Here is a 24,920-nt window from a genome sequence, read left to right as displayed (position 1 = left end):
GATGTGCAGTACTTAACTCTGTAATGTTCCCTGGTTCTCTAAAACCCACTGTCCAAAGTCAGCCTGGGGAAAAGTGCAATTTCCCACACAGTTTACACAGCAGAATCACTGCTGTTTCTACATAGTGTTTAAAAATAGTTGTATGCATAGCAGCATTTTGATGTAGGTCATTATCCCAACTTTTGCCCTTGTTTTGTCTGTGACCCTGAAATTAACGTCGTAATTCAGGAATTGCTACCTTAGGGTTCAGTATTGTAGTTGCAAGCAGAGTTTGCCTTTGACTTGCAAAAGAGCATTTTATTGAAGTTTAAATGTGATTCTTTTTTCAAGGGTAGATACCTGGAGGAGTTGCTGTCTGATCGTCTCCATTCTCCCCCTCCAGAACATTCTTTATTTCATGTAACAGTACCCTTCATTCTTATTGTGCAAGCTCATTCACCATAGGTATCCAATCGCTAGCCTTGTCATTAAAGCAAGACAAGTGAAAAAAGACTAACATTTGAAAGTGAGACAACTATTTAAAAATACTTGCTTGGGGCAGCCCGTCATATGACTTCAGGCTGAAGGCCCATTCAATTTTTGATTCCTTGCTGCTGGGATCTGTTTAGGATTTCTGCAAAATCCAGTGTAAGAACCTGAATTCTTTTTTTTTTTATGCATAATTTTTATTAGTTTTACAAAAGTCACAGTACATAACAAACTTTATCAAAACTCATATCTGTTCACTTAAAGAAAATAAGTTGACTTCCTTCAGTCGTTCCACGAATCGTCCAAAGTAACATTAGAACAATAAATCCGCATTTCCATGTTTGTAAAGCCATAAGTCATTCTCAACCATCCATTTTCTTTTAGCCTTACCTTTTACCTCTTACAGAGCTCCTTGGAAACCTACTAGTGTTGTCTGTTCATCGATTAAGCTTTCCAGATATTTCGTAAGATTTTCCCAATTTTCAACAAACCTCTGATCTTTTGTATATCTAATTTTACATGTCATCCTGTCCATCTCCACATATTCTAATAATTTACTTCTCCATTCCTCCGTTGTTGGAATACTCTCCTGCTTCCAATTTTTTGCTATTAGGACCCTTGCTGCTGTTGTTGCGTATTGGAACAATTTGTAGTCTTTCTTCTTAATTTCCTTTCCCACCATACCTAGCAAGAACGCCTCTGGTCTTTTATTAAAGCTATATCTTAGCATTTTTTTCATCTCATCATATATACTTTCCCAGAATTCTGTAACCTTTGGGCATTCCCACCACAAGTGGTAGAAGGTACCCTCCCTTACCTTACATTTCCAGCATTTATTGCAGGATCCATACATTTTGGCTAACTTAACCGGGGTCAGGTACCAGCGATAGAACATTTTCATTAGGTTCTCCTTAAGTGACACACAGGCCGTAAATTTTAGGTGATGTTTCCAGAGTTTTTCCCACTCTTCAAAATAGATGTTGCGGCCAAGATCTTTGGCCCAGTGGGTCATTACCACCTTAACCTCTTCGTCAGCTAAGTTCCAGTCCAGTAAGTACTTGTACATTTTTGATAATATTTTTGTATTGCTCCCCAGAATCTCAGTTTGAAACCTAGAGTTTTTGTCGGCATAGCCTTTCTCTTTTACGTCTTTCCTAAACATATCATTTATTTGGTGATAGTGTAGCCAGTCGTATACTTGGGATTTAACCTGCTCGTAGGGCCTCATTTTCCATTTTCCTTCCTCCTTCATGAGCAGTTGTTCATAAGTTGCCCAATTAGTACCCATATTAACCTTTTTAATGGCCATTACCTCTAATGGAGATAACCATTGGGGTGTTCTGGGTTCTAACATCTCCTTATATCTTTCCCAGACCTCCAACAGGGGGCCCCTGAATATATGATTCCCAAATCCTTTGTGGCCCTTCTTCCGCCCGCGCCACAGGTAAGCGTGCCACCCATATCTGTTGTCGTGACCCTCTAAGTCTAGCACTTCCCCATCTTCTAGTTTTATCCATGTTTTTATCCAGCATAGACAAGATGCCTTGTAATATATCTTCAAATCAGGAAGGGCGAAGCCTCCCCTTTCTTTCGTATCTGTCAAAATTTTAAACTTTACTCTCGGCTTCTTCCCCTGCCAGATGAATCTGGAGATGTCTCTGTGCCAGGCTTTAAATATCTTAGTACCCTTGATAATCGGAATATTTTGAAAGAGGAACAGAACTCTTGGGAATACCGACATTTTGATTGTGGCTATTCTGCCCCAAAATGACAGTCTTAACCTACCCCACGTTTCTATGTCTTTCTTAACTCCTTTCCATACTGTTTCATAGTTGTTTTTAAATAGATCTATATTTTTTGGCGTTACCCATATCCCTAGGTATTTCACCTTCTTTGTTACCTCTATTCCTGTTTCTCTTTGTAATTCCTCAATTTCGGCTGCCTGCATGTTTTTAGCTATTATTTTTGTTTTTCTTTTGTTTAATTTGAAGCCTGCTACCTCCCCGAATTGGTCAAATTCTCTGAGTACCTTTTTTGTTGAGTCTAATGGTTCTTCCAATGTTACGACCAGATCGTCTGCGAAAGCTTTGGTTTTATGCTCTTGCTTGCCGACCCTGATGCCTTTAATTTCTTTGTTGTCTCTGATGGTTTTTAGTAGTACCTCTAATATCGTTATGAATAACAGTGGGGACAGTGGGCATCCCTGTCTTGTTCCCTTAGTTACTGTTATTTCTTCCGTCTCTACGTTATTTATTATTAATCTTGCTTTTTGTTCCGTGTATATTGCTTTTATGCCGTTGGAAAATTCAGTACCCACTTCCATATATTCCAGTTGTTTCAATAGGAATTCCCAGTTCACGTTGTCAAACGCTTTTTCAGCGTCCACGAATAGCAGTAAGCCTTGTTTATCGCACCTTTCTGTTAAATATTCTATAATGTTTATAATATTTCTTAAATTATCCTTCATTTGCCTACCCGGCAGGAAGCCGGCTTGATCTCTATGGATGCTGTTTAACAGAGTGGCTTTAAATCTTCTTGCCATGACTCCCGCAAAAATCTTGTAGTCTACATTTAGTAAGGAGATCGGCCTGTAGTTTTTAATTTGTTCTAATTCTGAATCTTGCTTTGGTATTAATGTAATCAATGCCTCCTTCCACGTCTCCGGTATTTCTCTTTCCTTCAAAATATTATTCATTACTTCTTGTAGGGGATATAACAGAACCGATTCCATCTCTTTATAATATCTACTAGTGAACCCATCTGGGCCGGGGGCTTTCCCATTTTTTAAGTTTTTTATTATTGCTTTTATTTCCTCCACCTCGATCGGAGCATTTAATTTCTCTTTATCTGTCGCGGGGATCTTATTTATATTCTTGGATGTTAAATATTTCTCTATTTCCCTCGTCTTATTCTTTTCTGTATTTCTAAAAAGTTCTCCATAGAAGTCCAAAAAGGCTTTCCTTATTTCTTTGGGTTTGTTTATCTCTTCTCCTTCCACCACTATCCTATTTATCGTATTCTGTTCCTTTCTTTTTTTCAATTGCCAAGCTAATATCTTCCCCGTTTTATTGGCATATTCGAAGTTCCTCTGTCTCAGTCTTTTAATTTTCCATTCTATCTCTCTGTTTATCAGCATTGTATATTGGGATTGTAAAACTTTTATATTCTCTTTTATTTTCTTATTTTTTGGGTTTCCGATTAATTTCTGCTCGTTCTCTACTAATTGTTGTATTATTTCTTTTTTCCCTTTTTCCCTTTTTTTGTTCTTAATTGCACTCTGTTGGATGAAAAAACCCCGCATCACCGCCTTTCCTGTGTCCCATACCACCTTAGGCTTTATGTTATTGCCCAAATTATCTTCAAAGTATTCTTTTAATCTGTTTTGAGCCTTTTCTGCTACCTCTTGGTCGTCCAACAGATAGTCCTTCAATTTCCATCTAAATAGTCTGCTTTCCTGCTCTTTCAATTCCATTTTTGTTGGGTTGTGGTCTGAAATAGTTCTGGCCTGAATCTCCACCCGTAGAGATCTTAGGACTAACTCCTTCGAAACCCATATCTGGTCTAATCTTGAGGATGAGTTATTAGGTTCTGAGTAGAAGGTATATTGCTTTTCTAGTGGGTATTTAAACCTCCAGATATCTACTAAGTTACAATTCTGGACCAAGGAGAAAAAAGTTCTGGGTAGCTTTCCTTCTTTACCTTTTATGTCCCTCAATCTGTCCAATTCTAGTGACACCACGCCGTTCATATCACCTAATAATATGATTTTTTGATCAGCGTAGTCAGATAGCTTTTCTTCCAACCTTCCGTAGAATTCTGCCTTATTTATATTGGGCGCATATATTCCGACTATAATGATCTTTTCTCCCTGCCAATTTATTTGTACTGCTACTATCCTTCCTTCTTCGTCTTTGAAGAGGTGTTTCGCTTCGATTTGTTTCTTTATATAGATAACCACTCCTCTCTTTTTGCTCTGATCTGAGGATATAAACTCATTCCCCAATCTTGGATTAATTAGAGTTCTTTTATGTTTCCTCGCTATATGTGTCTCTTGGAGACATATAATATCTAATCCTTCCTTCTTCAAAATATGTTCAATTCGATTCCTTTTCCCCTTATCATTCATCCCATTAACATTCCAACTAAATATCTTTAACACCATTGCGATTTAATTAAGGGAGAGCAAAGGAAAAAAAACAAAAAAGAGAAAAGAGAAAGGAAACGGCTGTTGGTTCTTTTTAGACTTCCTCTTCAGACCTTCCTCCCTCCCCCCCTCCTCCCCCGTCTCCCCCCCCCAAATCTCCCCCCGGTCCCACCCCCCCTCCCCCACCTCTCTTTGCGGTTTCAACTCTTTGTATTTCCTTAGGAATTTGTCTGTTTCTCCTGGGTTTGTCAGTTTTTGCCTTTTACTCCTATATGTGAAGGAGACGCCTTCCGGAAACTCCCACTTAAACTCGATATTATTCCTTTTTAGTATCTGTACTAATTCTTTGTAGGAGTCTCTACGTTTTAAAAGCCTAACTGGAATGTCTTTGAAAATTATTATATTGTTTCCTCCAATGTTTAACCTTTTCTCTCTGCTCTTGTGTAGAATCTTATCTTTTATTTCTTTGTCTTTGAATATAATTAAGCAGTCTCCTATAAATTTTTTATTCTTTGGAAGTTTAGCTTTTAACCTGAAAGCTGTTTGTATTGCCTTTTCTACATCTTCTGTTGGTAATTCCAACCAGAGGGCTAATTCTACTGTTATTTTCTCCTTTATATTTTCCCCTTGGGCTTCAGGTATACCTCTCATCCTGAGATTAGCCTCCCTCTGTCTTAGTTCGTTCATAGCAATCCAATCTTTTAAATCCTCTTGATTTTTGTTTAGACCCAGTATCTCGGCTTTGATTCTTTCTTCCTCACGTCTTACTTCCTTCAATTCTACTTTTGTCTTTTTCAGACCTTCCTCCACTGTCTGTGTCCTCCTGAATACCTCTTTCATTTGACTTTTCAATTCACTGACTGTTTCATCTAACTTCTTATCCACTTCCCCAATTCTATGTTCTACTTGTTCTAGTTTGCGCTCAACACTTTTTTCGCTCTCTTTTATCTCCGCAAACATTCTCAATATCTCTGCTCTAAAATCCCCTTCTTGCTTTGATCCCTTCCTGTCCACTGGCGTTCCCCCTTCAGGTCTTTTCCCAGTGTTTGACATTCTTAAATTTGAAGGGTAGCCCAACCTTAAAAAAACAGTATACTTGTAGCACTCCTAAAACAATTACCTGTGTGCTTGGTCAATCCCAACCCTCAATTTTGACAGTCTTTGAATTAACAGAGTTCGGCTCAGTTTGCAGTCACTTAGCAGTCTTTAAATTTCAAGAAGGTCGTCTTATTTCGTTCCGCTGTTCTGCAGCCTTAGGGGTATCAATAATAGTCTTGGAGTCTCAAGATTCAAGTAGTTCAAGAAGTTGAACTTCGAAAAGTTCCAGAAGTTGGAGATCTTATGTTTATGTTGAGATACGATGTGTGTTCTCCGATCTACACAGTGAGTTCTTGGAGATTTTATCAGGAGGATCAATTTTGTAATTCACAAGTGGCAGTTTCCAAATGCAGCAATTCCTCGTCAAAAGTCTTTGTGTTTTTTACCTGTAAGAAACCATATAAAAGAAGAGAAAAAAAAAATAGGGGTGGGAGGGAGGGGAAAAGGGAGGACGAAGGAGACGGAAAAAAAGGGGGATCGGGAGGGGGGCGGGCGAAATGCCGCAAGGGCCAAAAAAAAAAAAAAAGACCTAGAGAGAAGGAGGCTTCAAGATAAAAAGTTCTAATTGCAATAAACGCTCTGACCACTAGATGGCTCTCTCTGCTGCTGCCTGACTCTGGAGGCAAACACGTCACACAGGCGAATCGGGTGATCCAGCAGCCCAAAGCAGGAGATTATTGCCTAATCGTTTCCAGTTGTTAGGTAGACGGGGAGGAGTACATCCACAAAGTTTCCAGATCAGATATATCCGTAGAACAGGTACCTCCGTTTTATTATATTGTAGATTGTAATTTTGTAGATTCTGTGTATTCTGTTCTTGCAAATGGCGCCGCTGGCGCTTCCCTTCCGCTTTTCCGCTTTCCGCTAAGCGTCCTGTGGCAAAGATGGCGTTTCGGCGTTCCTCCGTTTCAATAAATGGGTTTTAAAATAATAACTGTGACCTCTGTTCCCTGTTTAAACACCTCCTTTTAGGGAGGGTCGTTGTTTTCATTTAAGGAGTCTTTCAGGGAAATAAAATAACCACTGGTGGCAGCTCCGTATATTTATCTCTGCTCTGCAGTTTCTTTGCGGTTCTGCTGACCCCTGGTAGCGGCTGAACCCCAAAAGTTTCACTTTTTCTCTCCCCGGGTTTTATTTTCCAACTTTCAGTTTTTCCCTGTTTTTTAAAGTTACTAAATCAACGCTTTAATTCCGTCCCCCGGGTTTCTTACTCTTAGAACGGAGCGCTAATCTCCGGCGAGGACTGGGCTGTCCGCTGTTCGGGGGGTGGAGAAATGGCTGCCTAGGACCTGTTGCTCGACACCGCTGTTTCCTCACCTCTCGGGGTTACCTGGCAGCGATGCGGACCGGTCTCTGCTGGCTCCCTGTAACTCCGGACACCCTCCGGACGTGTTCCTGGGGTGCTCTCGCCCTCTAGCACCCCCCTAACCCCCCGTTTACCGGACTGGGTTCGTGCTCCTGGCCGAATCCCTTCTCGCCTCGGAGACGCGCACCACCGGAAGTCCCAGTGTAAGAACCTGAATTCATGCCTCCGTGATTTTTGCAGACGCCAGCTTCCCTGAGTTCATCTGTAAGTGTGGCACTCTGGCCCCTTTTCTCTCTCCTGTCCCTTTTTCTGGTGAGGAGACCTCTGAAGCACTGCCACATTATTCACTTCAGTCATGCTCCAGATTGGAGGGCACAGGACAGAGAATCTCCGTGCTTCATAACATGTGTTGATAAATCACTAAAGCTGCAATTGCACTGCAAATGATACCAAAGTGCAAGAGTAAATTCTGGACTGCACAGTAACATTCTTCCTTTCCCTTTATATTATTATGTGCTATTGCAAATTCAAAAATGAGATTGTTTCAAAACAATTAACAGCAGGCATGTTAAAATATTGCTTTTGGAGAAAAGAGTTGAAATATGACATTAGAGATTACTTTTTTGGAAAACTCACCCAAAGTCTCCTTGTGCACAGTTGTGCTGTTCATTTAAATCTAACCAAAATAAAGATCAAATGTAGAATATTAAAGTAGATTAAGAAGTGCTGATAAATTATCCTAAAAGCAACAGGCCAGAGCATTGTCCCTCTAGCTGCAATAAAGGAAAGAAATCGTATTTCCCACCACAAATACCATTGGTGCTCACTCTGTTTAGCTTTAGATGCCTATTAAAAACCCTTACTGACATTCTGAAAACTTTAAATATTTCACAATTAACAAAATGCAGTACAGGTATAGAAACATAAATTAAATTGGTACCTGAGTACGACAGATAGAGATAGGAGCCTGTAATGAAATAAAATGTAATTTCAGGGATACTAAATTATGCCAACTGTGTCCATAAGGTTTAGTACAGTTGAGAAATACCTGCTGAATGTGCCTTTGTTTTAGTGTTCCTTATATCTTCAGTAGAAGTAGAAGAGTGAAAGACTGCTTATACTCAATTACAATTCCACATTTGGGTAGGAAAGTCAAGTCAGCTTTCTTATGAAAGCCACATAGTACAGTATGATGAGTACATTAGAGCAGCTTCCTAATGTAGTGTTATGAAATTGAGCATTTTTTTAAAAAATAGGGTTATGTCCACCTGAGCTGCTCACTGGTGTTAAAATTTCTGTCAGAAGAATGAGGAGAGAAACTATTTTCAATGATTTGCCCTTCCCACTCTGCATCCCCACATGCCCTCCCTAAATCTGCTGCAGAGGAGAAAACTCAAAGTGAGTGAGATAGGGGGTAGGTTGGTCGGTATGGATTGCCAAGGCACAGTTCACATATTACCTAGATACATGGGTTCTGCATTCTACCAGGCAAGGGAGAAATCCTCTCAGGGTTATGAATCTTCTGCCTGGGACTTAAGCATTAGATGCTTATTCAAGTTGGCTCAGCTCAGCTCAGCTCACCAAATATAACTCCCTGACTTGAAATAGTAATCAATTTGCATCACTTCTGCCTCTCCTACTGCACCTAGCCCACTCAACCCCTTGCTTATCCCATTACTTCTCTCCACCTTCCATTACCTGCACATCTTACCAGTGTGTCTGTATAGATGTATCATGTTAGGGATGCCAGAAGGCAGATCTGTGTTTGGGGTGATCTTTGACTGTCAGCTGGCTAACAATAGCAGCAACTAACATTGTCTGCTCCCCCTAAAAAATAATTGTTGGCTGAAAAAGGACACTAGAGGAAACCCGAAATGGATTTAACTTGTTTGCTTGGCTGAGTAAATGCTCAAAAGCCCCCCTTTTTAATATATCCAACTGAGTTCTAGTTCTTTTGCACCTGGTTACAGTTGCTAGACATCAGAGTTCTAGGAAAGAGAAGTATACACCTAAACACCTCTGTCCCATACTTTTGGGGGTGGGATATTGTCACTACAATCCTAAACACACAAGGAAATACTTACAACTGAATACACTGAAACTTTCTATTGAGTAAATATTCACAGGATTGTACTGTGTATTACCTTCTTTAATATCTGTGCCAGACAACTTTTAAAGCATTTATGAAAAGATAATTTAAAAGCCCCGAAGATCCCAAAATGGAGCTATGCATAATCAGTTTCAACTCATCTTTGTCGTCACCCTTATGAAGCCTTAGAAATTAAGAACCTTAGTGTGTAAAGCAGTTGCTGGAAGAGCTAATATAACTTTTTCTTGATATACTTTTAAATCTTGCTGCTTGAGAAAGACTAGCTTATTAGCATTTTATTTGAGTTGATAGAATATTTTTTCCTAATGAAAAATAATAATATTTGAAGATCGCTTTCAAGTCTCCTCTCATTCTCCTCTTTACCAGACTAAACATACCTAATTCCCACAAGCATTCCTCATAAGACTTGGTCATCTTGGTCGCCCTCTCCTCTGCCCACATTCCAGCTTGTCAATATCCTTCTTAAATTGTGGTGCCCAGAACTGGGCACAGTACTCTAGGTATGGTCTGACCAAGGCAAAATAGAGCAGTACTATAACTTCAGGACACTAGACTTTGGTAGATGCAGCCTAGAAAACCCTAGTCTTTCTAGGCTGCATCACATTATTTTCTCATATTAAGCTTGTGGTCTACTAAAACCCCAAGATCTTTGTACTAATGGCAAGCAAGGTGTTCCCATCTTATATTTGTGCAGATGGTTCTTCTTGCCTAAGTGTAGAACCTTACATTTGTCCCTGTTGAAATTCGTTTTGTTAGTTTGGGCCCAGTTCTCCAATCTTTTCAGGTCCTCTTGAATCCTGATTCTGTCTTGGCTACCCAAGCCAGATGACACTTTGGTGTCATCTGAAAACTTGATGAGCATCCCTTCAATAGCTTCATCCATGCCATTTATAAAGATGTTGAACAACAACAAGCCCAGGACAGAACCCTACACCACCACTTGCCACTTTCCCCCAGGATGACCAAGAACCATTAGTGAGCACTCTTTGGGTTTGGTCAGTCAGCTACAAACCCACCTAACAATTATCTCATCCTGTTCACATTTAACCATCTTCTCTACAAAAATAACATAGGCGACTATGTCAAACGCCTTACTGAAATCAAGATACAGTATGTCCATAGCATTCTCCTGAACCACCAAGCTTTTAACTGAGCATGTTTGGTTCTCATTCAACTGTATTGGGATTTCTCTCTCTCTATAAAAAAGTACTTATGCAAACATACTTATCCTAAGCCTGCTGATGCTTCATTCTTGTGGAAGTTTGGTGGGGGTTCCATTTTGGATACATAAGGCTCCACAGTTGGATAATGAATTCACTATCAGTATATAGTGAATTCAAAATTAAAATTTGTTTACCTTCTAAACTCACCACTGATATGATGCTGTCCAAGAGAAAAAATGAAATACATTATAGACAGTATTATAAGACACAGATTTGATGTTTTTTAATAACACTGGCATTTTTAATTTTGTTTCAATGTGTATTCCTCTTTTCTCTAAATAATTCCTAATAATCTTGCCTGTTGTGACCAAAATTTTATGTTTTTATGAAGCAATACTCTCTTAGAATTATATTCTCTTCGAAAAAGAGGAGGGAAGTGAGTCTTTTATTCAAATCAGTGGTCTCTCCACACTTTGATTTGATCTGATATATATGGTGTAACTAGAGAAAGATGAAATAATAGGAATGCAAGGGAAATGAATAGTTTACCGTTCATGAAAAAGCTGCCCTACACATTTGGAAGAGTTTTCTTGGAAAGGTTAAAAAGTTCTAATCAACTTCTGTACATTATGTAGAAGTTCCATTTTCTAAACTCTGCAAAAGAAAGTTTCATATTTAATGGGAAATCATGAATAATTCCATTTATTATCTACTTCCTCCTTTCAAAGACATGATCTGGATAAAAGGCGGGGTGAATAATTTCAAAAAATACAATACATTTTTAATGGGAAGGTGCAAACTACAGATTCTCATGACTATTAGCAAGTGTAGAGGAAACAGAATTTTACTTGCAAAAACTCATCAGATTCTTGCAAAGATAAAATACAAGACATTATTTAATAGAGAAGAATGCTGTGAACTGAAGTTAACTTTGTGTAACTTGTTTTTGCTGAGTTTAGTCCTATTGTTTTCTAAACCTTTCTTTTATCAATAGTTCAACAATATTTAATAGGAAATATAGGGCAAAAGTAAACAACTGTGTTTTATTTGTGATGTGCACAGAGATACTATGAAAATATTCAGAATGTAAAATGATACAAAATGACAAGTGGGAATTTCATTGTCCTAGAATTTATAGTGAAGCTTCTTTCTGAACTCCGTCACGCTCTGGCTGTCTCTCTCTCTCACACACACACTCACACACCACAATTAACTACAGTGGTACCTCGGGTTAAGTACTTAATTCACTCCGGAGGTCCATACTTAACCTGAAACTGTTCTTAACCTGAAGCACCACTTTAGCTAATGGGGCCTCTCCTGCTGCTGCCGTGCTGCTGGAGCACGATTTCTGTTCTTATCCTGAAGCAAAGTTCTTAACCTGAAGCACTATTTCTGGGTTAGCAGAAGCATCTGTAACCTGAAGCGTCTGTAACCCAAGGTACCACTGTAATTGTGTGTGTGTGTGTGAGAGAGAGAGAGAGAGAGAGAGAGAGTAAGTACACACACACACAACACACACACACACACACACAGAGAGAGAGAGAGAGAGAGAGAGAACACACTGAAAACCAAACATGAATTGTAACTTTGATGTGCTGCATATTTTTTGCCTAACTTTTTTCTTTCAATGTTCCCGTTATAAAGCAGAGGGAGTCTAGTAATATCCCGGTTTGAAAGACAATGGTCTTGTTCAGAAGTAATGAAAAGCTATGGTTATGAAAATTAGCATGCATAAGCCTTGTGCTTTTATTCTCCCCCTCTCCTCCCTCCTTCTATGCATGAAAAGAGTTGTTAAGACAGATCAGTTTGTTGAGTTTGGACTTGATGGAGAACTATTTTGAATGTTAAAAAGTGAAAGCTTTCAGTGCGTTTTTTCCTTGCATGCTAAGGGGTATGCAAGCCAATGCTGGTGCAGGCTTGTTCTGTGAACAACAATACATTGTTTGTCATTTCATCTGAACTCAGCCAATGAAACAAAGCCGCAAGCAATTAAGGTACTATTCCTGACGTGGTGTTTTTTAACCTTTCAAGATGCCTTCACCCCAGTATGGTTCCCCTTTAGCACATACATAGCCCAACAAGACAACACTGAGAATCCACCAACAGCATACAAATCAATCTGGCTAACCTGATCCAAACACACACACACACACACACACACACACACACAACTCTCACTACAGCCAACCAAAGACAACCAATCACATCCTAGGTGGTAACCAAGGAAATACAACAAGCGAATAGTAAGAAAACCCACCCAAGTGACGCTGACACAAACCCCCACACATACACTAAGTAGAAGAATTGAAACATAACCACCCAATCCCACACCACTCCCCACTCCCAATCTTTTCTTCCTAACCTAACACTGCATGCAACACTAATGTCTCACAACAAATGAAACTGATCTGTAAACAACACAACTTGAAAAAAGAGACAATGCATCTATTTTTGTAAACAAAGAAATCTTTAATGAAATATATTTTAAAAAATAAATAATTGAAAGGTCAATTTGGCTTCCTACATCTGAATGTATTTGGAATATACCGCTTAGTAGGACACTTGCTTTTGTTCAAAGGGATGATCCAGTATGAAATGGCTTCCCTAAAATTTATAAGCAAATTCTGTTCTTCACCACCTTAAGTGGAACTGTGGGTTTCTTTCACATGTCATGTGTTAAATTAACATAGCTTAACTACAAAGATGTTATTAGCAATGACTGCTGTTGCAAATTGGTCACTGTTCTTGTATATCTTTGGCCTTTTTGTAGAAATGTTACAGACTCAGTGTTAAACCTTTTTTTATGTTTAACTCCTTCTGTAGGTACTTTGATTTCTCTCTGTTTGTTATCTAATGATAACACGTCATGCAACAGAAATAAGCTCAAGTCCACAAAGATTATGCTACACAAAAATTCAGTCTTTTGGGTGCCACAGGAATCTTTTGTTTTTCTTTTGTTAAGTTACTTTGCATTAATAAAATATGATACGTTCCTTTATTAAGTGAACATATTTAAACTTCAGAAACATGTATTTCTCACATCAGCAAACAGAAGTAAAAAAGAAGTTGATTTTTGTGGAGAATAGCATTTCCTCCCAGTGTTGATAAATAAATAATACTTCCCCCCAGTATTTCAAATTGAATTGGCTTAATGTTGGAATATTCTAATACAAGCTGTTTCTTATGTTTTAATAGCACAATCCTATCCATGTCTATTCACAAGTAAGACCCATTAAATTCAATTTTACTCCCAAGTAGGTGGGCATTGGTTTTCAGCCTAATCATCTACTTATCCCAATTCCAAAGGATTCTAGTTGGAATTAAGTTTTGTTTGTTACTGCTGGGGCTTTCATTCGCATAATGAAAAACTGAGAGATAAACAGGTTTCAAAACAGAAGTTTCAATTTACCTGTGTTAGCAAATGATACATTCATTAATTTGCAGTCATTTCATCTGTGACTTATTTAGTATGGTTACAGTTGATTGGTTCTTCTTGCCCTGCATTACTAAATTGGGATGCATATATTTACAGATTAAAGACATTTTACTGACATATACATCTTCAAACATATTCCTGACTTCCAAATGGTTAATTTAGTACAAACATCATTGTCCTTCTCCTGTAAAGGGGAATTTATAAAGAAATAAACAAATTAAAAGAACAAGGGTAAAGCAATGTAAAAGGATCAGAATATTGTTTTATAGTAAAATATTCAGAATTGCAACAGAAACAGTTGGAATTATGCTATTTATAATTACTTAATTTCTTTTTAATCCAATAATGTACAGCTTTTTTACAATAATATCCCTTGAAGTGTGGCTGAACTGCATGACTACTAAAAGTGGCATAAGATTTATGAGACTGAAGCTGGATGCTCATATTCAAAAAAAAACGTATCTCTGTTTAATTGTTCTATTATGAAAATATCCAACAGTGTTTGGAAGTTAAAACAACGTTATCAAAAGATTGTATATGCTCACTATAAAACCTTCTAAGTTTATTGAACAGTCTTTTGTAAAAGAAATTAAGCAATATAAAAAAGTATATTGTAGTGCTATAAATAAAGCTTGCAATGGCCCATTGGTTATTTGGTGTTAATTAAATTTGTTTCAGAAATCACAGAAATCAATAACACCTTGAGGTCTTAAAGAGATCTCTACTTGAAGCTTGCAGGTGCCCGTTACAGTTACCTGGGGGCTGCTTAAGGTAGAAGTGCAGGTTGCAGCAACAAAAGCTATATTTTTATGAGAGTTCTGGGGCTAAAAACATATCCAGGTTTCTCCAGTAAGCAACCACTGAAGGAAACAACAAGAAGTCATAAGTAATTTATTTCGCTCTTACAAAGAAGGGATCCTCCCTTTTTAACAACTTGATCTCAGTTTCGTCTTCTGTCATTTAGTCACAGTTGTCAGGGTCTCATAAGATAACTTATTCAGGACCCAAGATGGTTGATTCGAAAGACCCTATTCAGTAGCTTATTCAGGCAGATGCCTCACAGAGTGCCATTAAAAGCACCTGCTGGAAGAAGGAAAGGTCCACTTTATCAGAAATTAGAAACTTGCATGCTGGAGCACATCAGTTTTCAAGGGAGAGGCAAAGGGCAGAGATCAATTCATCTTCTAGTAGCCTCACTTGTATCCTCCACTGCTAGCTTCCTCCTTCATTTTTTTGGGCCAGCCTTTTGAAGCCCCAGGCTCCACCTTCTAGTCCCAAAGTGGTCTTTTGGAGGAGAACGATATCTGAAATGTGCAGAGCTCTTGCATGGCTTTCTGCTCTTTAGAATAGGGAGGCTCATCAGCTGAAAATTACTCCTCAGCCACAGTTAGGTCTGAGCTCTTCTTTCCATCATCAATTTGGGTAGTTTTGAGGGTCACAATCAGGCAGCATGGCATAATCCTCTGGCCTTGTGGTAAGTAATGAAAAAAGAAAAAGAAAAATCTTTGGGTCCCCAGAAATCTTTCCCTGAACCCTTTCTTCAAAAGCTAGTCTTTCTGCATAATAATAAATGTTATGCAGAAAACTTTAGCTAGCTAAATAGGGAAGAACAAATATGTAGATATGCTTCAAATGACAAGCTTCTAGTAGTAGTTTGAAATTGTCCCGGGGAGTCAAAACATCCCATTAGGCTATAAAAATTATATGAATGTGTATTACAAGATTTGCCTTAAGGTCTCACTGCAGTGTCCTAATTTAGAAATGGTTAAAGAGTTCTTATGTTATTATTTTGGGAGTATTGATCAATTCAGTGTCACATAGTTTCAGAAAACGGTCACTTCATAAGCTTGTGTTCACGTTGAGATCAGTGGGAAAACTCTCATTGATGCTCTGAATGTGAATTACACACAATGCACTTTGTATTTACTTTTGTTCAACAATGCTATATTGCGCTGGGTATTACTCGAATAACCAGATTTAACTGCAATATAGCTAAATTACCAGCAGATGCCCCCAGAGGCCATTCTACCTATTGAAACAGTGTTTTTAAACACCAATACCTTTGAATTTCATTTCTTCATAGAACAATGCAGTGCTGATTAGAATTTTCTAATTGGAACGAACAGCATGGTTATAACAAAACCTTTGCCGTTTCAAAATCAGCTCTGATAAGCAGCATAAGAAATAATACAGATGTTCAAAACTATGTTTTAGAAGTAAGAATCTCACTTGTAAATACACCATGTCAATAGGTTCCTTTGCATTTGGTGGCGATCTGTATTTCCTCCCTGTAAAAGCCAGAATACCCCAAGTATGAATAGATTTTTGGGCTATATATGAATAATTTCCCTTTTATCTACTTTGATGGTATAGGTATAATACAGGATCATTGTCAGTTGGTTAAATCCTATCAATAAAAACTATGGGGATAATTTATTTGATTAAATTGTCAAATTAGAGACAATACAAGTTTTTTTTTTAAAAAAAAATCTCATGTTCTGAGCTACCCATTAATTAGCTGATCAATTGCTCCATCAGGAAGTTGGCTTATGCTTTAGTGCATATCCAGCCCACTCAGAAAGAAGAGAGAGATCATCCAGAGACGGAACTGGCACTGAGTAATATTTGTCCCCAAAATTCCAAAAAAAGAAAAAGATAAAACAAAGAGCAGCCTATGATCCCTTTACTTTTATTCTAAGCTTTTTGAACACCTGATCCTTTTTCAGTGTCTGCCTTTCCTTTCTTCAGAATCCTCTTTTAATTCCTTCCAGCCTGGTTTCTGCTCACATCACCCTGTTGAAATTATTCTCACTTCAAGGAAGCTTCTGCCCAGCTGTTTATTATGGACTTGGTACTGATCATGCTTCCAAGTTTTTCACACTGTCCACATGATGCCGTCATCCTCAAATTGCATTACAAATCAGCAACATGGCTGGGTAACATCATGGGCTATGCAGAAAGCCTTTGTGTACTAATCCATTGCTGAGAATAGCTAGTATGTCTGGGAAGGGGGAAGGTAAACAAGCAGGCTGTCTTTCTGCTGACAGATTCAATAGGGGTCTTTTGGTGGCATCTGTTTTCATCATGGAAATAGGCATGTTCTACGGAATCATCTCTGCCCCTGAAATATAAAAAGTTTCTATTTTGCCAATTGTGACATATCCTGGTAATATTTGTTCTTATGCATTTTCTGAGACACACCTGTGTGCATACCCACAACATAAAAAGATAGAGCAGGGCAGGAATAATTGAGGGGAGGAACAAAAAACCCCACACCCAGAATATTTTTCATCAACCTCTCCTCCTCTGGTGTGGATGGGAAGTGATGGAATAGAAAGGAATATAATGAGTGGAAAAAACAGGTGTATATGGACATTTGCATATCAAATGTGTCAGAACTACCCTTTCCACAAAAACACCTCTGTGTCGAAGCACCCTAATTTCCAATAACCTTCTCTTAGCTAAATATTAGGTTATTCTGTCCTCCATCTGATTTTTTTGATACTGTACTACTAATATTGTACTCTTTCCCTTGCTTTAGATTTTAAGCATCCTGTTTTTGCTAGATTTGTCTTCTTTTCTTTTTCTTTTTTAATTGTTTCTTTTAATAGTACTTTTAAAATCCCTTCCTCTTTGGAGTTCCATGAGGCTCTTTCTTTGGTCTTCTTAGGTGTTAATTTGACTTCCCTTGTTTGTTCTTTTAACACCGTCATATATATAGAGAGAGTTTTATTCTACTGAGCTACAACTATATATTAAATCTCCCAATTTTTTTTTTGTTTAGCTAATAATCTGTGGCTGTTTTATTATTTTCCTCATTAACGTTTTCTTGTTTTTTTTTTAATTTATCCAAAAGTGAACTCTTAGTTTTGCATCTGTAGGGATTTCTACTGGTCAAGAAGAGGAAGAACCCTAAGGAACCATTTTTCCTCAGTCTCCTGTTCCCAATAATATTTCTTGTCTATGTCCTCAGATACACCTCTCCAGAGGCTCCCTTATCTCTGGGGGCTCCATCTTCACTACTATACCAATCCTAGAGGCCACAAAGGACTTGTAGGGAGGTTTCTGGTCTAAGCTCTATTTAGATCAGTGCTCACTTAAAAGGGTCATTCTCTAACTTCTGCAGCATGAACCTTCAGCAGACCCTTTTAAGTGAACGTTGATCCAAGGAAGAGCCTAAGACATACACCTTCAGTAATATTTCAGTCTCCAGTAAGCTGCAGACCAGTTCTGGAGCCAGCATTCTGGCCTTCTTAGTCTTGTTCTGTCTCCTATTCTCACTGTAGTTCCTCCGGTCTTGACATATTTAAATTACAAAATCCACACTGTTGCCTTTCTGCCATGCAAGCTCTGTAACCCATGAATGGCTGGGGCTGCATGTATTGTACAACTTTACTTCCACCGTCTGGTAATTGGCCATGTCACCATTGCTAGGAGAGCACACTTGGTCAAGCCAGAATGTCATATGTTATCTCTTATTTGTCCCTTTTAAATTTACTTATTTCTTACCTGCTGACAGTGTATTCTACAGGTTAGGTAGAGTAAGGCAGCTGCCTTAGCTGATGCTAAGGAGCAGGATGGTATTGGAAGATAGACCTTTGCCAGCCATATGGCTTGCTCTGTGTCCCTAAGCTATCAGGTGTGGCGAAGGATGGTGCCCTGTCACCAGTAAGTAAGATTCAGCTGCCGACCTAGCTGGCTTGTGTATGTGGTATGGGAAGAAGCATCAAATGCCTTGGGCCAGCCCTGTGCCTTTTTGCATGATATTACGTCAGTTTTCCTTTAAACTGTTGCGATGTATTTTATTCTGCTAGGTCTATTCTTTAGTTTTCTGCAGTTTCCTACTCTTTTCCCCTGTCTCTGTGTCCAGTAGACCAAAAACTTTTGCAGACAGGGCTTGTCTTCAACTTTGTTTGTTGTACAGTGCTTTTTTAAAGTGCTTCACTAATGTTTGTTGTTGTGCATAGGCTTCTGGTTTCAATAGTAAAAATGCAGTTACCATTGTCCTTGAAGAACTTGTTTATAAAGAAATGCAAAGATCTTCTTGCTTTCTTTAACAACATTACTAGTTAGTAAATAGCAGTGCTCTGTTCTGAAATTTACTTTGTATATAAAACCATATACTAACCATTAGGGACTGTTATCAAGTTCTACTGCTTATATTAAAATATGATCATAGCAATGCTTTTAAGCAAAATCTGTTTCCATTCATGTTTCAATAACAGGAACAAGTAAAAATGTATGTTTCTAATGTTCAAGTGTATTTTAACGATACAATATTGAAGGGCAGCACTTTCTGTAAATTGGAATTAACTGAACTTTTAATCAAAAAATCAACAATTAATATTCTACAGTTGGTTTGATGTAACATGAAAATGGCCTTGCTATAGCAGAGTAATATGCCTTGAAATATGTACCATCTCTTGATAGTGTTTAATTATACATGTTTTAATATGAATATCTGTTCCATGTTTATTATTAGAATAACTTTGATATACATTCTTCATTGTATCTCTGTGGATATGTCATTTGGTTTTAAAATTAGGTGGAAATTATGAAACTTCTGTGTTACTAAATTAGTCCCAGCTGAAGACGGATATTGAACACAGGCAAATAATATGTAAGGAGTCTAGTTCTAACAAATACTATGTCAGACATTTTAAACCAAACCACCATAACCTCCAGCAAAACTATTTAACATATACATTGTTTTGACATGCAGTATATGCTTAGCTTCCCCCACTGCTCCCTGTTTTAAGTAAACTCTGAGCTTGTGTTCTAGTGAACAAATGCCGCAACGTTTGGGTAAGAATCCCCCCCCCCCGTAGGTTAACTCAGTTGACCTTCATGGCTGATTTCAATTGCAGAACACTGTTATATTTGTAATGCAGTTGTAGTAGAAATAGTATTAAACGCCTACTGCGGCTTTCCTCTGTTGAAGATGTGTGGGCATTTACCAAGAAAAAAATGAGTTGGTGAAAGAAACACTTGTCACATTTTAATCACTGGTGTATACTGATTGCGTGTGTGTGTAAGTAATATCTCTGTGTGTATCTTGATCTCTTTCAGTGGAAGTAGATAATTCACATTTAAAGAATTAAAACTGGCCTTTTTTAAAATTCCCAGTTACCGGAATTCATACAAGAAGAACATCTGCATAGACATGCTGCGACAGGGTTATCACAAGTCTTTCGCCGAGCTCTTCACTCTGATAGAGCACTGGAATGCCTTGAGGGAGGCTGCAGGGCCTGGGTCAGCCATATGGCTGGAGAAGTCCCTAGCGGAACAGCCTGATAAGCTGGATCAGCTTCACCACTTCCTGACCAGGGCTGAGGCAGCCCTACGATCAGGTAAATAGAGGAATTCTGGGTAATGGAGCAGCAATGTGTGCCTGAGGGGAGATTCCAAATTGTTTCATGTATGAATTTGAAACATTACTGGGCTTTAGCACATTTCAGCCTTAGTCAACTGTATTTATAGAATAAATTGTGGGTAACACTGAATTATCAGACTTACAGTTAAATACTCAGGTGACAAAATGAGGAGTCTTTTCTCTCTCTCTCTCTCTTTCTCTCTCTCTGTGTGTAAAGATGTCACCAGGATCCCATTGATAGATTTAACTAACATCTCAATTACAGTCACTCTAGTGTTTTCCCTACTGTTTAGTTTTATGTATTGATTTTTAAAATTAAGTACTTGCTATTGTATGTTTTTATCTAGCAATTAAAGTCAGTTTGGTCTAAAATGGAAGACCCAGAGTGTTCTGTGCATGATATTTTCCTACAAATTCCAGGCCAAAGTTCTTTTCTTTGTGTTTAAGAATGGGACCATGACTATTAATATTCTTTGATAAAGAATGTATCCATGTATCAGTTGTTGAATTCCTCTGATTGAAATTGTTGTATTGAATATGGTCCTTCTAGGCTGCAGTCTCGCATCCACTTAACACACCAATTTCATTGTGAAAGTAATTTCACTGTGTTAGTGGTGAAGCGTTGCAGCCATGAGACATAGATTTCTGAGGAAAGGCCTCAGGGCATGCATCAAGGGCATTAGTAGGTAGGAGAGGAAAGGACTTTGCATCTGATGGGGTCAGGGTGCAACAGGATTGGCTGTTTTGGAATGGTGATCTTATACCCAGACTGCAGGTGGAAAGGAGGTTGAAGGAAGAGGCAGGACCTAAATATGGTATGGTGTCACAAAGAGTTTTCCATATTAGTGAATGGAGAATGCTGGGCACACTGTGTATAAGAATAGGGGCTGTAGTACATTTACATAGTGTGGAAACAGGCAAAATTGCAGCAGCAAGAAAAGGCTGATATGAATCAGAGTGAAGGGGAGCATTTACTACTACATTTCATAGGATTTGCTGTCAAGTTTTAGATATAGTAGTGCAGTGTATACCGGCAGAAAGCTTGCAAGCAACTTGTTTGCCATGTACTCCTCTGATGTGCTTAGTAGACATACAAACAGGGCTAGTTTGTACAGTCATCCTCAGTAAATCTTCCTGCATGCAGAGTTCAATATTATTTTACACAATATTGTAGCCCAAGTTTGATATCCCTATATACAATTTTCTCCAAATGGTTAAGAAGATGCTGACTGTATTATTTTAATGGCTCAGTCTGTCATGTTGGGAGCTAGGACTGGTTTGCAGGCCAGTCTAGGCCTAATCCATAAAGTAATGACCACCTTTTCCTCCATCATGCACCCTTCCCACAAGTCTATGAGTTGCTAGTTATTACCAGGTACAACCTGGTTTACCCAATATGGCCTAAACTATACAACTGCTGAACTGTGAACTCTTTAATCTGTCTACCTTCTCAGAAGCCTTCATTTTACTCACAAGGTTCATCACTTCTGTAATGTTTCACTTTTAGGCTTTCTGTTGTTAGCTTGAGGTTTAATTCTGAAACGGACGGACAGAAATTAAAATGACAGCTTAGAAAATTTGCAGGAAAATGAACAACTTTAGATTGTGCTTATAAAAATGTTCATCACATGTTGAAGACTGGCTATGTGGAAGACAAAACGTTTGTTTTCTAGAAAGTGGACTAAGCCATGCTAATAGCATACTGTGATCGACAAAATTTTGTTTTGAACCCAAAGCATGCTGAAATATAATGTGGGCAATTATCTGGGAGAGCAGTACTGTCTCTTTTTTTATACCTGTCCGTGCAGTAATCTAAACAATGTAAAGAGACAGGCTAAAATAAAAAAATTGCTCTGCTTTATTCATATGACTCCAGCACATTTGGCCAGTTTGTGTCCAAAACAATTATACTGAAACGGTTATCTTTGTGCACGACTTATTCTTATTCACTGAAAGGATAGACACCTGAGGGTCACATTAAAGTTCATTCAATCAGGGCTGCAACAGTAACAATAGTCAGCCTCAGGTCACTTCCATCTCTTGAGAATTGTAGGGTACTTACCTCAAGTTATTTGCATAATTTTACAGAACTCTGAAGCTTTGATATTCAGTAACAAAGAGCAGTTAAAGCTATCCTGTCGTATGTATTACTTTATTCCAATTAGCAGTCACTCCATTTTTTTCTTTGCTCTTTTTGATCTGTTTACATGTGATATACTTTATGATACCATTTAATAGGTTTATTGTTACTTGCATTCGTATCTGCTGACACATATCACATTAAAATGCAGATGGGTGACTCTGAGGACTGGAAATGCAATATTGAATGTAACACACATGTGTTTTTGTGTGTGTGTGTGTGTGTGTGTGTCTGTGTTGCACTGCCTCCGAAGTGGACATGGTGGCACCATTTGATTTAATATTTGCATGGCAGGCTTGTCTTTAGAGCTAGAAGAAGACAATAGCCTCCTTGCCCTTTTGCTCTTTTCTCCCTCATACAGTACTTCTTAAGGAGACAGCATGAGCATGTAATTTCATTTTATTTTCTCAAACTAGTTTCAGAGAATAAGCACTTTTCCAAGCAGTGACACTAAGGTAGATGGGAAACTTGCATTACTTCAGGAGGGCCTCTAGGAAGGCAAAAAATAGCTGCTGCAGACCATTCCATTCACCCAGTAAAGGAAGACCACAATAAACTTGACCAAGAGAGGCAAGGGAATCAGTCAAGTGAAGATTGAGTCCTGAATGCCAATGAAAAGGTGCATTTGAATGGGGGAGATTTGCTCCAATAAGTACTGTAAACAATAACATTCTGCCAGAGCAGTATGGTTTTCTCATGATACCACCAGATATCCCTGCACAAAATATACTGAGCTACAATATGATTATTTATATGCACACCTTAAAGCTGTGTTCAGGGTGGAGTATAATAATCATGCCAGAACTGGTTCTTATTAGTTGTGCTTCACAGGGAAACTGAGATATGAAAGCTAGGAGCTAAACGTCACCTTAAACCTAGGTTATGGTCGCTGCAACAGAACGTCTAGGCACTCTTTTGTATAACAAGAATGCAAAGATGAAAATGAATGGACTGGAGCTAAAATCTTATATTCATTTTTCACATGGTCTAGTCCTCATCTGAAGACTACAAAAAACAAGGCCATACTTCCCCTGCCCGCCCCCCTAATATTCTTCTCCAGTCCTCAGAGAGTGGCAGAAAAAGGTCCTCCTTTCGTTCCAGCAGTGGCCGTTTTAATCTGAAATCTTAGGCACAGTACTGCTCCCAGAGTTCAGAAACTGCTTGCATTAATGAAATTCCCTGTCGCAAAATGTGCCTAGAACAATGGGAGTTTTGGATGCTGTGGGGCGGATGGGCTATACTATAGAAATTTACTTCATTGTGCCACATAAATTCATGTTGCTATCAGAGAATATTAGGTTCATGACAAGAAGCAGTCTAGCCGAAGTGTAGAAGAGATTGTGTTGAAATTGGTATTTCAGAACAAATTCAGTTCTTGTGTTTCTATTTCAGATGCACATCTATTTGATAACATTTGATTTCCTTTAAAATTATTATTATTATTATTATTATTATTATTATTATTATTATTACCTGCCTTTCACCAGCAGGTCCCAGAGCAGGCTGCAGCAATTGCAATTTCAGCATTAAAAACAGTTTAAAAAATTACAGAGATTTCATTCCTGACCCTCATTCAGGTTGGCGGGGTTTGCATAAGCCTTCTGCACCCTGTTATGCCCCATTATGCTTCCACCCCTGTCTAATTCCCTTTTCCAGCCCCTTCCGGGTTGCAGTGATGCGCACGCGTGTTGTCGCACGCAAATTGAAGGTGTGCAAAACTGTTGTTGCTTGTACAGTAGCAGGGATGAGGTTGGGTCCTGAAAACCCACATCTCAGGTGTCAAAGGCCAGGCTAAAGAGGTGCATTTCCAACATCTTCTGAAAGCCACATGGTGAAGGTGTCAGACACACCTGTGTACAGAGGGCATTCCACAGCTTCTCTATATCCTCAGGCAGCAATATTTGAAATTGATCCAGTACAGATGGAACAGACTGTGTATTCTGAACATAAGAGAAATATTATGCCTCTCTGCGGGGTTGATCTTGATGAGAGGCTGAATGACCCTGGAAAGGAGATCTGGCTCCAGCTGCAATTGTGTTTGCCAGTGTGATACTTATATTTTTCTCTATAAGTGTAGATGGCTGCTGTTAAGGCATGTATTTAAGGGCAATGTTAGGCTTTGAACTTCACCAGCTTCCTGACCTTTGTGATCCCAATTTCTTGGGGAGAGAGGTTTTGGCCCACCTCCGTCTAGCTCAGGGGTATGTGTGAACTCTTAACAAGCATATGATCTACGTAAATACTGCCCAGAAGGGATAGAGTCCAATGAGATCCATAGAAAGAAATTCAAAGTCTTGAATCTTGCGTATTTATTTTTAAACTTAACATTAAGAAAGTAAGCATAGCATATATTTTATCATATCTTAAGATTTAATTACTTTCTTTTCACTGAAGAATTCTATGACGAGGTGTATTGTAACCAGCTGAATTTGGCCTATTGCTTCAACAAACCAGAAGACAGATGGCTAAGGAATTACTTCTATGAACAATGCTACAAAACTGCTCAGCTGATTAAAATAGATGGCGGAAGGAGAGAAGCTGAAGCGCATTCAAATATGGGACTTGTTTATGAGGAGCAAGGTAGGTAACAGAGAATATAATTGATTGCATTGAAAATTATTGGCAAGGTCCCTAAAAATCTGTATGTGAGCAGTAAGGTTGTAAAGTGTAGGATGTGGCATC

The 24,920-nt window shown here is 38.5% G+C and overlaps 1 protein-coding gene across 4 annotated transcripts in view; it reads left to right on the top strand.

Moving 5' to 3' along the window:
• Positions 1-24,920, top strand: part of TTC29 (tetratricopeptide repeat domain 29) — a 123,676-nt gene that overhangs the window by 15,494 nt on the left and 83,262 nt on the right. For all 4 annotated transcript variants that reach the window (XM_082237704.1, XM_082237703.1, XM_082237706.1 and 1 more), the window contains exons 5-6: positions 19,852-20,075; positions 24,633-24,818. In XM_082237704.1, the coding sequence (XP_082093830.1) occupies positions 19,852-20,075; positions 24,633-24,818 (410 nt within the window). The remainder of the gene's footprint in view (positions 1-19,851; positions 20,076-24,632; positions 24,819-24,920) is intronic.

The sequence above is a fragment of the Podarcis vaucheri genome, assembly GCF_965113315.1.
Source record: "Podarcis vaucheri genome assembly, chromosome: 9".
Lineage (NCBI taxonomy): Eukaryota > Metazoa > Chordata > Lepidosauria > Squamata > Lacertidae > Podarcis > Podarcis vaucheri.
This window is presented reverse-complemented; position numbering and strand designations above follow the sequence as displayed.